General features: G+C 44.6%; 2 protein-coding genes across 2 annotated transcripts; both read left to right on the forward strand.

Annotated features, from left to right (window-relative positions):
• The first annotated feature begins 932 nt into the window (after positions 1-932).
• On the forward strand, positions 933-6766 carry BCL10 (BCL10 immune signaling adaptor). Its single transcript, XM_079313860.1, has 3 exons — positions 933-1082; positions 3136-3424; positions 4449-6766. The coding sequence occupies exons 1-3, from the start codon at positions 942-944 to the stop codon at positions 4814-4816; spliced, it is 798 nt and encodes a 265-aa protein (XP_079169986.1). The 5' UTR covers positions 933-941; the 3' UTR covers positions 4817-6766.
• Positions 6767-8035: 1269 nt separating this feature from the next.
• LOC306806012 (UPF0690 protein C1orf52 homolog) lies at positions 8036-10667 on the forward strand. The gene is made up of 3 exons (XM_079314384.1): positions 8036-8328; positions 8419-8626; positions 10101-10667. Exons 1-3 carry the CDS (start codon positions 8071-8073, stop codon positions 10187-10189), a joined length of 555 nt encoding a protein of 184 aa, XP_079170510.1. The 5' UTR covers positions 8036-8070; the 3' UTR covers positions 10190-10667.
• The last annotated feature ends 5212 nt before the right edge of the window (positions 10668-15879 follow it).

The raw sequence follows: 15879 nt of genomic DNA on the forward strand, positions 1-15879 counted from the left end.
TGTACTTTGCAGAGATACACAGCTTTGAGAAATTCAAATGCGCTGCAGCCAAGAAAGGCTTCTTGGGGTGGGTGCAGCGCTCAGCGGGCTGTGAGCAGAGGTGTGCCCCCAAACCAGCAGCAGTCAGGGCCGCAGGGAATGGGGCTGGCTGCGTGTTCCCTGACAACAATTCGGGGATTTTAACTCCTAGCTCTGCAGAAATCAGCCCTGTGCCTAGTCCTTTATTTTTCAAGTGTTCTGGGCAGGATCTTCGTGTTTATTTTAAAGCTGGGACTGCTAGCACTGTAAAATAGATATTGTCACAATTAATATTTGAAGTACTATTGTATTAACAAAGCATGCCAGTCAAAAACATGGCAAAACTGGAAAACTACCATAAAACTGGCAGTTTCGACTATTGACAGCAAACTTTAGTGTTGATCGCTTCTACTTCATGTTTATCTTCTGAAACGAAAATGTCAAAAGTGCATGAACAGCCCGAGTTCCGCCCGTGCCAGCTGCAAGAACACCGATTGCTGCGGTTCCAGGCTCTCCCTTTCCCCGGGGAGGCGGCGCCGGGTCCCGGCGGGACAGCGGCTCCCTCTGCCGCCGCCTTGGAGCACAGCCCTGCGCAGCGGAGGGGCTGGAGCACCGCCGGTCCCCAAAAGCTGCGGCCCCGACTCCGCTCCGCACGCTGCCCCGTTAGCGGAGGGGTCGCCAGGCGTCCAGAGGCGCGGACAAGGGCAGCTCCAGCCGCGTCCCGGCGGCACAGCCGCCGCCGGAGGCAGCCCCGCCCGGCCCGTGCGGCGCGGGGGCCGCCGGTGTCCGGAGCGCGCTCCCGCACCGGGCGGGGCCGGGGTGGGGCGGAGCCCGATACTGAGCGCCCATTGGCGGGGCGGGCTGGAGGCGGAGCGGAGCGCAGACACTGAGCGCCCATTGGTGGAGTCGGGCGGGGGCGGGGCATGGTGGAAGCGCCGCCCCGCGCGGGGTTCCCCAGCGGCGCCGCCGAGGCTTCCGCCATGGAGGGCCCGGGGTCGTGGTCGAGCTCGGGGGGCGCGGGGCGGCCGCTGACGGAGGACGAGATGGCGGAGGTGAAGAAGGATGTAAGTGGCGAGCGGGGCCGGGGGCTGAGTGCCCGCGGCGGGCGCGGAGCGGCGAGTGGGGCCCGTGCGCGGGCGGGGGAGCGGAAGCGCTGTGGCAGCGGGCGGGGGGACGCGGCGCGGGGGCGGCGGGAGGGACGGGACCGGCCCGGCGGCGTCCGGGAGGGCGGCGCGGAATGCGGGGCACGGCCCTGCCCTCCGGGGTCCCCCCGGTGTGAGGCCGGTGGTGGCTCGGAACGCTTACCCGGGCCCGGTGCCCGCCGTGCTCGGTGCTGCCGCCCGCCCGGCGCGTTCCCAGCGCAGAGCGGCGAGGGTCGCGTCTCCCGCTGTCCCTGCGCCGGCGGCAGCGGGCGGGATGAGTAACGCGGTGCCCAGGGCTTGGCTGGAAATGTATGTGCTGCTCCTGGGGCCAAGACAATTCTTTCTTAGAAAGCGTGGATATCTTCTTGAAGTATACTTAAGTAGTTTTTTGTTGAGGCTTATTGTTGTGGGTTTTCCTGGATTTTCCCCTATATTTATTCATTGATGTCTGGAAGCTGAGGGAAGACTTCATCCTGGTTAATTTTGGATTAATTTATTTCATCGTGAGACTGGGAAGCACGTGCTAATCAACCTCAACACGTGATTGCTTAATTAAAAAAAAAAAGTAAAATTGCAATTTATAATTTATTGCCTATTCATGGTTATGTTTGTAATTTACAGTGTCTTATTTTTGACTCCTTGGCATTTTTTTAATGTTCTTTTAAAGTACAGTGAAGACTCCTTGCAGTCTGGTTTTTGTTTCTTTCTAGCTTTATGCTTAAGTGATTTCCTTTAAATGCTTTGTCATAGTTCTGTGAGCCATGTTTTTCAAGCTAGTACTCGTTTCTGTGGAACCACAGGCTAATACTGCAATAGGTGGCGTTAGGTAGTTACACCAAAACAGGATAAAAACGACTTGAGTCAGACAGTATAGGTATAACATGACAAGTGTGTTAGTCTGGGTCAGTGACTGAACTGTGTCTCACAGAAGTGCATAATCTGACCTTAATCTTACAGGTTTTCCCACAGTACTTGGAGGAGAAAGGATGGAAACCTTAGATAGAAACATTCATTTTATCATCAAAATGCAGTCCCATAAATATGACTTTAGAGCTTCTGCACTCAGATTTTAAATGTTGTGGCTTCACAATCCAACGTGCTGATTCAGTGTACATTCCCTCAGCTCTCTCAGAGCTGTTCAGGTAACTTGGATGGCATCTCTGCAGCCAGGGTGCTGTGTTAGCAGAGGCACTGTGTGTGGTAGGGCACAGCACACCTCAGGAAGCTAAAACTGGCAAAGATGTCTTGGTCTGGGTGAGCTTGTCTTGAGGAGGAGTTGTAAAGGTTGGAGTCTTGCAGCTGAGAGCTGAGAAGGATGAGGGTGTGCCATATAAAAATCACTCATAAAATCGAGTAGGGTTGCAAAAGACAAAAAGCAGCTGCTAATGTTGTTGAGAGTACGCACATTTATGGATGAAAGTGCGTGTATTTTAGATGTCAGTAATTTGTTGAACTTGTCAATAGTGGGGTTTATTTACTAACTTTTTGAACTGTGTGTTCATGCTGTTGCTCTGAGACTCCTTTTGCTCAATGTACAGAAAGCATCAATAACTGCAGCATTTTGCAGTTGTGCCTCAAGGATACAAACAGTATGAAAATGTGGCAATCAGATGATCAATGAAAATGGGTGTATCTGTAGACAAAGTGAGTAGGTGCTGTTTGGTATAATTTCATTTTTACTTGACTGTTTTGAAATACGCTATTAACAGCTTATGTAATCATATTTTCTATAAGTAGTCACCTTGTTTCTTGACAAGCATTGGGACTCCAGAGTTCAGTAAAAGAGTTAAGGAAAGTGATAATTAGGTAATAATTTTTAAAATTATTTTTTTACACTGAGAAAAATCTCAATTAAGTACCACAGCAGCAGCCTTAAAAAATCTTTTGCTAACCTGTATCAAAATCACATATGTTCCAACTACAGCCTTCTAAATAATTTGAAATGTGGCTAATACTAGTTTGTTTTGTTTTTCAGGCTTTAGAAAGGATGCGTCCTTACCTGTGTGATAAAATCATAGCTGAGAGACACTTTGATTACCTGCGTTCCAAAAAAATACTCACTAGGGAGGACACAGAAGAAATTTCTGCTCGATCTTCCAGTAGGAAAAAAACTGGGAAGTTATTGGACTACTTAGCAGAAAATCCAAAGGGACTAGATGCTTTGATTGAATCTATCAGACGAGAAAGAACACAGAACTTCCTGTTACAAAAGATAACTGATGTAGTGTTGAAAGTTAAAAATGAAAAGCTTGAAGCTCTTAAAGGTAACAAATTGTTAAAAATGTTGTGTATTATATAGGTTTTATTTTCAGGGTCTGCAAAATTAAAATCCAAAATAAAATCTTCCTCTGGTATTTGGAACAACATGTTTGGAAATATCACCAGTTTGTGTTAAGGATCCTAGTGCACATATCCTGGCTTTACCTTTTTACTATCTGAACACATCCATCATAAATAACAGGTTGCAAAAAAAACCCTGTTGTGTTATGATGGATAAATCTGTCTTCACGTTTCAGTTTTGCTTTTCAAAAATGAGTGGTTATCTTCCATCTTGCATTTCTCTTGAAGCTATTTGCTGCAGTGGCAGGATGCTCTGGTTTAACTCAACTGTGTGCCTCAGCAGAAGATATGCTAGCAAATGCAGCTGGAGGGGAGTTCCCCCATGCCTTCAATGCCTCAGGTTAAAAGTAAACACTGTAAATACATGTGCTTGTTTTTTTCATACAGGCATAGAGATTTTATTGACACCCAAGCCTTGAAGTGACTATGTGTACTCATTTTTTTAAGGCAGAGGAAGAAAGTATAGACTTTCTACACCAAAAGCATTACTTCCCCTTCCACACCCATCAAAAGACAAATAAGGAAAAAGTACATTTTAACTGTGGAGATGAAGGGCCTGAGGTTTTCTCTGGCTTCAGGTAAAATAGCGTTCAAATGCTGTCCACTTTGCAGCAGAATCATCAAGAGAAGCTCTTAAAAGTTTGAATAACACAGTAAGAAAAAAACTCAAAAAGTTGGGCCAAAGGGCTAAAGTGACTTTTTAAAAGGAACTTTGTTATGGTGCATTGTTGTCAAGTACAGAGAAGCCATTGACATCAGCCTAGATAACCTGCATGTTTGGTCTTTAATTTGTCAGGGGTTCTGGATGTCACAAGTGAGATGTGGGGTTAGTCCAGTAAAAATATGGACAATTGATTTTTTACAGTCTTGCTGATATTAAATCAGAGCAAAGTTTTAAGATGTCCCCATACTGTAATTAAATCTAGTATCTGTTTTTTTTTGTCTTAGGTTTAAGCTGCAGCACCTGTATGACCTCACTGTATGGAGGAACAAATAATCTTTCTAGATCATATTCTGATGAATCAAATTTTTTGGATAAAACAAAAGACAAAGAATCTACCCAGATACATCACCCAGAAGAAGATTATAGCACTGCTGCATTTATGTCTGCTATGTCTCTTCATTCAATGAATTTACCAATTGCAGAGATGGGAAATTCACAGTGCAGTGTTTTCTCAGCCACCCTCCCAGGGCCTGGAGACCCTGGTGCTCCCCCACTGCCCCCAGAGCTCCAGGCAGACCAGGAAGAGCCATGCACTGGGTCAAGTGACAATTGCTTTTTGCCATTAAGATCTCGTTCTGTTCAACCACAGTGAACACAGTGACTTTCATCTGTTTGTCTGAATGGTACTGAAACTTTGTGTGATGTCTCATAAGGGCTAAAAAATGTTTTCAAACTGTTAGAAAAATTGGAGGAAATTTATCTATGCAATTCCTGTTTTAATTTTGTAATTGTGTGATGCTGGAGCTGCTTGACCTTTTTCTGTTTGCTTTTGTTCTTTGGGGAGCTTTTTTCCAAAATATTGTTGTGTAATAATGGCAAATGTTTGTTTTTTAAACCAATGTTTATATAAGATTTCAGATACTTTAGCTGGAGTTATAAACAAATGGGCTTTTCCTTTCTATAGAAACTAATAAATCAGCTTTTCTTAATGTTTCTGTGATGGGAAAACTAGGAAAGACTCTTAGGAAAACTACTGCATATGGAAAAAAAATGTGAACTAAAAGCTTAAGCTGACTTACCAAAAGGCTTAAACTCATTTACCAAATTAAATGTTTCTCACTAGGATAAATTCTGCTCTCCATGTATGTGTATGCTGCTCCATTTGCAAAAAACCTCACAAATCTGGCCAAATCCACGCTTATTAGCAAAGAGTCTCTTCCTTGTGTGAACTTTGTCCTGCTGGTAAATCAAAAGGCAGCAGGATCACAAATAGACATCTGCAGCCTCACATATTGTTCTTGTATATTAGTTACAGATTTCTGATTTGAGATGCACTTTAAATATAAATTCTCTTTAGTACTGGAAAAGGAATGTAAACTGCTCTAATGGCATCATGAGGGCTGTAAGAAAACATTATTGCAGGATGATGCTGTTAAAGAACAAAGCTTGTATGCTTTGCATGGTCCCACTAGGGAAGTGGAGGAGGAGTTGTGTGACAAGCAAGTATCCGTACCTGAAGGACTCTGGGAAACAGGGCACTTCAGATACCTCCTCTTCAAAGTAGACAGGTTTACATTTCAAATTGTTTAGAGTCAAATGCATTTTAAACTGTTTCAACATGGGAAGGTTCTCATTTCTTGCCACCTTGTAACATACTGTGTTCTTCTCATACTCAGTTGTAGCCTACCTTTTGTGCAGGTGCCTGTAATAATTTCAAAGTGACCTGGTGGATTCTTAGTTTAACATGTGAACAGTTGTGTTCTGCAGTACTACACTTTAAATGATGGGATGTTTTCAATGTATCAAAGGGTAGGTTTGTATTTAAGGCCCTAATTTTGGCTCTCCTGTTATGTGTAGCCTTGTAATGCAATTCCAATGCACTCCTGGGTAATATTACTAACCTGCTCTCCTTTTGTGGAGACAGGCCACCTGCAGAACCTCAGTATAGTGTCTATAAATTCTTTTCATTATTATTCTGGTTTTGGAAGTAGATTAAAATAAAATGCAATGTTCAACTGCACTCCATCCTGAATATATGAACATCTCACATGTGAGAAAGATGTGTTTATAAAAATCCTTGTTTTCCTGTCTACATCTACAATGATAGACTGTCTGGGCAGTGAAAATGCTTTTCAGTGAAACCGCTTCGATTGGATGGCACTCTGGAAATTAAGTGCCTAAATATGCAAGCCAAACTTTGCTCCTTAACATGAAATTAAGGATAGGATGAACTCCCTCTCTTCCATTAACTTGAACTGTAATTGCACATACTTAGGACATCTAAAAAGGGATTTGTCTGAATGCTCACTGTAACCACTTAGAGTTAAGAGCTGTGCTTAGGCTTGAGTCCCTTCCTGGGTTCTTGTAAAGAGAAGAGAGAGCAGGGTTGGCCTTAACAGAGGAAATGCATCAGCTCAGAGTGGAGGCTGCCTTGCTGCTCCCCATCCTGCCTGGCACCATGTGCAGCCTGCAGGGACCACTCCCAGTGGAGCCTACAAACCTGAGACCTTGAGTGAATGTATTATCATACCAAATGTTTATAATGTGTATTTTTAAAACATTTTATCACAACTTTTGGAATAAATTCTTTTGTATAATTGCCTGTTTTTCTGTCTACCTCTCTTATTTTTGAGATGTACAGGTTGGAAGAGCAGTTCATGCCATTACCTTGATGTGTGGTTTTGGTTTTGTATGTGTGGGAGGCTTTTGTTCTCCTTGTCTTTTTAGTGAGGTTTGTCTTTGGTGGAAAGACTGACTTAATGTGAAACACCTGTGCCTGTAGGACTGCACTCAAGAGCAGTCTGTAAGGAGAACATGCTTGAGAAATCAAGAGCTCTGCTGCTTAAGTAGTTTCTGCAGTTTGTGACTACTATTACTAACCTGATTCTTGCTTTTTTTCAAATGACTCTTGCTCAGCTTCCTACGGATGTGAGAAGAGTTGCTTCCAGCCACACGTATCTTGATTTCATTCTTAAATAAAGATTTCTGTTTTTATTAATAGCAAGGGAGAAACAAAAACTTTGAGTGCTGAGAAGCATGACTCAAAAAAGGATTTGCAAATGCTGCAGGGATTGTGGTGTCTTAGTGGTTGTTTTCATTGTACTTTGTGTATAGAGGTTATTTCAAAATAGTGATTATAGTATTGATTATGAGAGATCAGCTAGATATGTTTCAGTATCTTTACAGTAAAGGAAGTGATCATAGTATAATCAAAACTCCTTTCTCAGATCATATCCTGCTTCGGTAGCATAACTAATCTGAACATAGAATCATAAGATCTGCTGAGTTGGAAGAGAGTCGTGAAGACCCCCAAGTCCAATTCCCAGCCCTGCCCAGGACATCCCCAAGTCTCACCGTGTGTCTGAGAGCATTGTCAATTGTCAATTCCTGAGCTCTGTCAGGCTGGGCTGTGACCGTGCCCTGGGGAACTGTTCAGTGCCCAGACACCCTCTGGGTGAAGAGACTTCTGATACCCAACCTAAACCTGCCCTGACCAGTATTTTAGCTGACGCAGTAATGTAGGTATCAGTCAATCACAAAGGAGGTCTATTACAAACTTTGTACAAGAAACTTGAAAAATCTGTTTTGGTAAAGATACCTCCTTGGCAGGTGATGATCAGCGCTGTGTCTGCCCTAGGTTAGCCGGTGGTCAGACATTAGGAAAACGTGTCTTTCTTCCACTTAGGCCTGCAGGTGTGAGAAGGGAGAAATGAAGGCTGGCTCGGTTTCGTGTCTGATTTCGGTGTCTGGTCACCCGAAGGGAAGCGCCCGGTGAGCCGAGCCCCTCCCGCCGCTGCCGCCGGCCCGGCTCCGCCAGCCCCGCGCTGGGCCGGGCCCGGAGCGCCGCGGGCCGGAACCCTGGGCGCGGCCGCGGTTTCCGCGGGCGGTGCGAGGCGCGGCCCCGCCATGGCGGCGCAGGGGGAGGATCCGCTGGGCTATTTCGCGGCCTACGGCAGCTCCAGCTCCGACTCGGAGCCCGAAGAGCCCCAGCCCGACGAGCGCCCGGCGGGAGCCGGCGCGGCCTCGGGGGGCAGCCCGGGGCGGCCGCGGCTGCCGTCGCCCGACGAGCTCTTCCGTCGGGTGTCGCAGCCGCCCGCCTTCCTCTACAACCCTCTCAACAAGGAGATCGACTGGGAGAGCCGCGTCCTGCGGGCGCCCGAGGAGGTGCGTGAGGCGCGGGGCGAACCGAGGCGGCGCCGGGGCCGCTCCGAGCCCCCCGGCCCGCTGTGACGGGCGCTGTGCTCTCTCCCGCAGCCCCCCAGGGAGTTCAAGGTGTGGAGGAGCAACGCCGTGCCCCCGCCGGAGACCTACAGCCCGCCCGAGAAGCCGCCGCCGCCGGTTCCCACCCTGGACATGGCCATAAAGTGGTCCAACATCTACGAGGACAATGGCGACGACGCGCCCCGGCAGGCCGGCAAAGCCAAGTTCCTGCCGGACGAGGAGCAGGAGCTGCTGGAGTCGGGTGAGGCCCTGGCGTGAGGCGGCTGTGCCGTGTGCGGGCTGCGTGTGCGGGTTCCCCGGGCCGGGCCGGGCCGTGTGCGGGCTCCCCGAGCCGGGCCGGGCCGTGCCGTGTGCGGGCTCCCCGGGCCGGGCCGGGCCGTGCCGTGTGCGGGCTCCCCGGGCCGGGCCGTGCCGTGTGCGGGCTCCCCGGGCCGGGCCGGGCCGTGCCGTGTGCGGGCTCCCCGGGCCGGGCCGTGCCGTGTGCGGGCTCCCCGGGCCGGGCCGGGCCGTGCCGTGTGCGGGCTCCCCGGGCCGGGCCGGGCCGTGTGCGGGCTCCCCGAGCCGGGCCGGGCCGGGCCGTGTGCGGGCTCCCCGGGCCGGGCCGGGCCGGGCCGTGCCGTGCGCGGGTTCCCCGGGCCGGGCCGTGCGCGGGTTCCCCGCTCTGGGCCCGCAGGGAGCTCCGGTGGCTTCTCCTGCGTCCGCTGCTCGCCAGGGCAAAGCGCTCTGGCTGCAGGGATGGGCGGGCTGCAGTGCCGGTGTTTTGGCTTTCCTGGAACCAACACAGAGCCTCGAGCAGTCTCTCTGATCCTCTCCCCCACTGTCAGTAGCAGGGGAGCATTAGTAGTTGTATGAAGCCAGCAGGTTCAGTCATGGTGCTACTAAGACAGAAGGTGGTGTGAGAGCTTCAGGTGCTGCTGCGTTGATGATGAAACTGCTTAGTTGTAGATGTAGTTTGGTTTATTTTTATAACATTTGCAAAACTTGGGGTCCAAAAGAGGAGTCAAATAGGATGTCCATGCCCATTTTCTTCTACTGAAGAAAATATTTACTATCCCCTCCACTCTCAATGATGGCACAAGCTGTAATGATAATTTAGGAAGCAAACAAATACTTGATAGGTAGAAGCAACCAAGAGAACAGAACCATAAGAAATTCTGGGCTTTCAAAGCACACAGTAATGTCTTCCTTCATTGGTAAAGTTGTCAACAAAGCTTTTCCAAAAAATTGATTTTTTTGCTGTCTTGTTTGGTTTTCTTGGTTCTGGGTGTTCTTCCCCAGTAGCAGTTTATAAGTCTTGCTCCATGTGTTCTATATGTTTACCCTGTCCATGCATTTCTCTTAGTCAGCTTTCATTCAAAGGAAGAGGATAAAAGGTTGATTGATCTTGACATTATTTCCTGCTTCAAAAATGTCATTTTTCTACCTTTTTCTATTAGCTAGTCAAATAATATTTTTTTTAGAACAGATACTGTACAGTAGCATAAAGCCTCTTTTTAGTTACCTATAGTGGCTTGTGATAGTAATAAGAGGTAATCATTCCTGTTTTTTCCACATATTGTCTGCATTCCAAAAATGAGGATGTTGTCAGTTAAAACTACAGTCTGTTTTTTCCAGCCGTTTCAGATGTGGTTAAGTCAGTTGTTCTGAGACAGGATGGTGTTTAAGACAAAAAACTGGCTTTGCTGACTTTGATTAACTCTTTCTTTTATTTAAAGATGGTGAAAAAGATGACGAACCCGCTTCGGCTAAGAAGCGTAAAGTAGAGTCTGGAGAGCAGGCAAAGAAGAAGAAGAAGAAGGTATAAGCAGGGTGTTTTGGATTTAGACATAATGAGAATTTCAAGGAACTTGAATTCCTCTGCTGGAATGGGAAACAAATATGTGTTTACTGCATTTCTCTCTCGTATTGGGTAGGGAATTTTATTTCTGTAGTATGCTTGCCTTTTGGAAAGCACAAAATCAAATGGACAGTGTTGTGGTAGAACTCGTTTAATGAACAAAATTTAAACCTGTTTATTTAAAACATGGATTTAGAAGAGAGATCCATTGCCATGGATACTTGTTCTTATGCAGGTTACAGGGCTTCACAGTATTTTGTTTATCAAGAAACCTGGTAACATGCGTTTTTCTGGACTGACTTTTCCATTGTGTCAAAACCTTTTATAAAGGAGTATATACTAAAGATTTTTTAGGTACTGGTCTGTGATGTGTTCACATAATGTTGTTTTTAAATGTATGGATAGACTGCAAATAGTCACTGGAATAAAACTACATTTGAAAACATTTGTGGTATAAATATTGTATTGTATGCTTGGTGAGTAAGAGTAATGAATTCTGTATTATATGTCATTCATTGCTGTGTGACTTAACAGATTTCTCAGGGCTTTTTTTTGTTTAAATAAATACACAACTACAAACTGAAAAAATGGACCTAAAAATGGAGTTCAATATTTTATCATTATTTTGATGTTATGGAGTCTTCATCAGTGAAACATGAGACTAACTGATGGAGGGAGTATTGAAGCATGGAATCAAGACATTTATTTGGTCTAAATTTATGACAAAGCTGTGATAGAGTCTTTGCTGAAAAATTGTATTTATTTCAGTACAAACAGTTGGTAGTCTTCTCAAAGTGCTAGTCAGTATATTTTGCATTGTGGTATGCTGCTGAATGGGTTTTTGAGTCTGTATATGACAAGGTATCAGCTTGTACTGGATTGGAGAAAAGGTTGCTTCAGATAAATATTTTGTGCCTTAGAAAATCTGCAGTGAGATTAGCACCTACTCATAGAGATTTATGTAATTAAATTTCTAATGTAAAAGTTTGTGTTTTCAATTTTCCTTCTGTCTTGGACTAGCTTTACTTTGGCAGAACGAATTGTGTATGCATATGTACTAATATGATGTTAATATTTTAAAAATGTTTTTAAGAGATTTTTTTAATCTCAATATATAAAAAAGTGTATTGTTTTTAGTGAATATATGAAGTTGTTAAGAAGTGATGCAATTCTAGCCTTGGTAGTGTGATAATGCTTTCTCTGGATCCTTGTCTAGCTGCATCTGCAGCTGCTCCTTGCCAGTTTCACGGGCTGTAGGGCCAAATCTGTGATATATTGCCCCCCTTCTGTGCCATTAGTCTGGAAACAATTCAGACAGTGATACTTGACACTGAGAACTCCTTATGCCCACCTTTCCTAGTGCAAACCCAGATACCAGACACTGTCCTAGCAAGCTCCAGGATGAAGGATACTGGCATGGCAAAGCTTATGGAGTGCCTTCTCTCTGTAGGATTTCTCAAAATACTCCATCTGCATTTTTGAGTCTTACAGTAGTTCTGTTTGCTGGTGCAGTGCTGCTTGGAGAGTGTTCCAGCTGAAGATTAATGTCATCAGCTCTGGAATTAGGATGCATTGCCATGACTGCTGTGACCAAGGAGGCTTTTCTCTGTTTATTTTTTGCTCTGCTATTCCAAGGGGCAGCTCGGGAAGTTACTGTACCAATTGCTCCTTTTGTTTTCAGACCATATGGAATACATAGTATCCAGTTTTCTTGAAGTTAGCACCATCTGATACTCACTTTCCAAGGAGAAGACCAGCATGTCTACCTGGGAGAAGAACAATTAATTGTATTATTTGCAGGTTGAAGGAATCTTCATGTTAAGCAGTGACCACGGCAGCTTCCCTTTCAGGAGAAATGGTGCAAACAACTCTTCACCATTTTCTGAGGTAAGGCATCTTCACAAGGCTGTGAGAGCCAGTGTGCAGCTGAATTATCTGGGTAAATTGGTTCTGTAACTCTAAGGTTTTTTTTGTAGAGATGCTTCAGTGCATCATCTTCAGAAAGAGATAATGAGAGAAGTGGTACAATGCTGCAGCTTCTGAAGCAACTCAAGAGACTTCAAGAAACAGGTTTTCTTCAGGTTTGAGTAGTTAATAATGAAAATTTATTTGTGTGAAATGTGAGTGAACACCAACTAAACTTAAACTGATAGCTTAGGTATTCAGAAAATCTCTAACTATAGAAAAACTTATCCTGGATTGTCTTTGAAGGGAAGACAGTGACAGTGTACATAAACCCTTGCTGACAAATAAGGGAGATTGCCTCTGAAAATCAGTGCTCTATTAACTCGTCATTCTACTGTTTTTATGATGAATCAAATTTGATTACAATCATGTGTAATTGGAAAGAAAGGCAGTAAAAATGCATACAGGTTTGATTTGAAGAAATTCTTTTTAAAAATTGTCAAAATCAGAAAAACAGTGTCTGAAGGCAATTAATTTGCAATGAGCACATTGTGTTGCTTCAGATGCTGGCACAATAGCAGCTGCAGTGCTTGGCTTTCCAAGAGAAGCAGGATGATCTGGAAAAGAAGAATTCACATCAGTGAATTCAGAAGAATTCACATCATAAAAGTACAGCTGTTGAGGGTAATGGCAGGCAGTGCTCCTTCCCAGAAGAGCTGACAGGGAGTTGTGGCAAAGCATTCCTCTGTTACTGTGCTGTTCCTGTTCTTGATGCAGACTGCTGCTCTTGAAGCAATGATTACAACAAATAGTTTCTGATTAGCTTGTGCTGCCAATATGAAAGTAAATCCAGAGAAATGAAGTGTGCTCCATAAAGAGTAATTTATTGTGAACCTGGAGTCAGCACAGGAAGAGGTGTTTTTATCATTGGAGAGAAAGAGAAGCTGTGTAGTGCTGGCTCAGTCCGGTGACAGGAAGCTCCTTTGCCAGCTTGCTAATCTTAGAGAATCATGGCAGAATCAGGACAAAAAGATGCAGTGCTTTCAGTCACCAGCACAAAAAAGTTTGGATTTTCTTTTCAGGCTTGAAAGGCTCTTGTTCCTGTTTATGTGTTAGCTTGATAATTTTATCCAAGCCCCTTTGGCCACTGGTCGCAGATGTTTGTGCTTTTCCTTTGGGTGTGGATTGGATGTGAGAACAGTGCAGGACTGTCTTAAAAGCATGGAAAATGATTACAGCTGAACTGTGTATTCTTGTAGGATAAATGGTTCTACCAGTTGAAGGGGACCCTGGCAATGGCTATAGCTGTGCAGCTTTTCCATTTTGAGAAACATTGTTTTAGGACACTCAGTTCCTTGTTAGACTGGAAAAATCTGCAAGGTTGTTTTCCTAATAGCTGGACAAATCCCAGGACCCTCGGGCCTGGGCACAAGCATGGTGGTACCAGTGCCTACAGAGATGAGTTTGCTGACAGGCCAGTTGCTCTTGCAGCAGCTGGGTGGAAATGGCTGTCCAGGCATGCTCAGGAGGAGATGCCAACCCCTCTGTAGCTCACAGGAGGGCAAATGTTACAGAGGAAAACAGTTCTCAAAAACACTAGCATAAGATGTGTTTAGAAAACCCTTGTGCAAATGGAGGCACCGTGTAAGAAATCTGATTCCATTACTGCCAAAGGCATTTTCTGGCTGCACTAACTGAGGTGAAGTTCAATAAATTATGTAGCAAGAGGCAATGATTAGCTGGGCAGGCTGTGGCTGTCTCAGAATGTCAAGACTGAAGCAAAAGCAGGATTTCTGTACAACAAAATGTTGGCAGAATACAGAAAAGTGCTGCAAAGAAATACTCTTTTCTTTGCACCAGAGGCTTACTGTGAGACATGGGGGTCTCAGGGAGCTGTTCTGTTCTCAGACAAACATGTTGGTAGCAGTGGGCTGCTTTCTAGAAGTTTAAAAGTAATATAATTAGGAACCATTAAATAGCAGGATAATGGAGGGACTAAGATTGCACTGAGCTAGTTTATGCTGGGAGTTATCACAGAGCAAAAGGAAGAGCATCATCTTTAGAGGAGTCCAAAGAATTTGTGTCACTGTTAGAAGGGTGCAAAGATCGGCTGGGGCTGGGAGGTAGAGTCACAGCAGAGATTGGAATGGGTTTGTGCTGCTGGTTCCTTTGAACTGTTTTCTTCAGGGCACTTCTGAAAAAAGCAGGAATTTTCAGGGAAGCTGGTGCCTGTGGAGCTGGATTGACAGAAGAATGCAATGAATTCAATGAATGGAGATAAGCATTTTTGGCCCTTATCAAATAATTTTATCAGGGCTCTTCATTTAGAAGATGAAGTGGTCTTCATCTTTAGAATGCTTTAGTCTTGGTAGGTTCAGAAGACAAAGACATATTTGCTTTGCTGTAGCTGTGAGCACTAGCACAAGAACTCTGTATTTTCTTGTCTTCTAACAAAATAAACTTGTTCTTTGGAGCAAACCCTGATTTTCCAGCCCTCCTGTAACTTCTCCCACCTTATGTTTCTTGCTGCAGATGGACTGATGCGAAAACAAATACAGGATTGATATAGGGTAACCCCAGGAAAGTGTAATGGGGAGTTAAACCTAAACCACAGCACTTCTCAGGGGAGGATTAACACACTCTCCTCAAACCAAAACACCAAACAAACAACAGCTCTGCCAGCAGCAGGCTCACAGCAAAAGTCATTGAGGAGTCTTTCTGTTGGGAGGAGAAGGTGATCCAGTTTTGTTTAAAAAGTAACCTCGCTGACACAGGCTGGTGAGGGATGTTTTGAGGAGCCAGGCCAGGTAATGTGAGAGATTAATTTCACTTCTGTTGGAGTAAAGATCTCTACTAGTAATAGAAACCTAAAAAAGGGGTTAGGGTTTTACATACATGAAGTTTCTCTTTTTGGGCTTCTGATCTAGAAATGTGCCACTTTCTGTGATAATCCCTTCTGTAGGACATAAAATTGTGAGACTAAGCTTATAGGTTGTCTGAAATGTTTCAGAGTTGTATTATTTAATGCATTTAGAAGGTTGGTAATAGCAAGAACTAGTTTAAAACATACTGTTTTAAGAGTTAGGAATACTGAGGGTTGTACAAGGTCTAAGGCTTGCTTACCATTAGTGACTTGTTCTCACAGGAGCCTTTGTGCGTGGCTCTCAGATCCTTGTAAAGAAGCTGCATCTCTGGCAGCTGTGTCACCATGATCTTTGATAACAAATGAAATCCTGCTTCCCCCTTGAAAACTTATTCTTTTTAAAGTACTTATATGAAGGCTTTTTGCAGGTTTTCCAGCTGTGCTGCTCCAGCAGAGAGCGCTTTTGTTACCGTTAGCACAGAGCCTGTTGAATTGTCTGCAGCTCAGCTTTACTCTACAGAACCCAATTCCTTTCTAATTTTCTTTCTAATGAATGTGTCTCTTGAAAGAGTACACATCTATTTTGTGTACTTTCTTTATATCTTGCTCTAGACAAAAGCATTTTAAACAGCTTTTGCACTGAATTTCACCTGATTTTTTTAAATGCTGTGTAGGGAGAGTAACCATAATCCTTCCTCTTTAAAAAAAATTCTTATATTGATGTATCATGATGAAAAAAATAATTTGGCACACAATTTTTGTCAACTGTGTTTGTCTCAACAATGCAGTGAAAATCAATATGAAAATTATGAATGATTAAATGTATGTTTCAGACAAACTACTGAGTTACAGAGTTTCTAACTTAGAAGAGAAAAGCCCAAAAAAAGGG

The sequence above is a fragment of the Erithacus rubecula genome (genome assembly GCF_903797595.1).
Source record: "Erithacus rubecula genome assembly, chromosome: 10".
NCBI lineage: Eukaryota > Metazoa > Chordata > Aves > Passeriformes > Muscicapidae > Erithacus > Erithacus rubecula.

Excerpts from the sequence above, each read along its gene's own strand:
- BCL10 (XM_079313860.1), top strand. The coding sequence starts at position 942 with ATGGTGGAAGCGCCGCCCCGCGCGGGGTTCCCCAGCGGCGCCGCCGAG. Across the intron at positions 1,083-3,135 it reads TGGCGGAGGTGAAGAAGGAT|GCTTTAGAAAGGATGCGTCC; the intron begins GTAAGTGGCGAG and ends TTTGTTTTTCAG. Across the intron at positions 3,425-4,448 it reads AAAGCTTGAAGCTCTTAAAG|GTTTAAGCTGCAGCACCTGT; the intron begins GTAACAAATTGT and ends TTTTTGTCTTAG.
- LOC306806012 (XM_079314384.1), top strand. The coding sequence starts at position 8,071 with ATGGCGGCGCAGGGGGAGGATCCGCTGGGCTATTTCGCGGCCTACGGC. Across the intron at positions 8,329-8,418 it reads TCCTGCGGGCGCCCGAGGAG|CCCCCCAGGGAGTTCAAGGT; the intron begins GTGCGTGAGGCG and ends TCTCTCCCGCAG. Across the intron at positions 8,627-10,100 it reads GCAGGAGCTGCTGGAGTCGG|ATGGTGAAAAAGATGACGAA; the intron begins GTGAGGCCCTGG and ends TTTTATTTAAAG.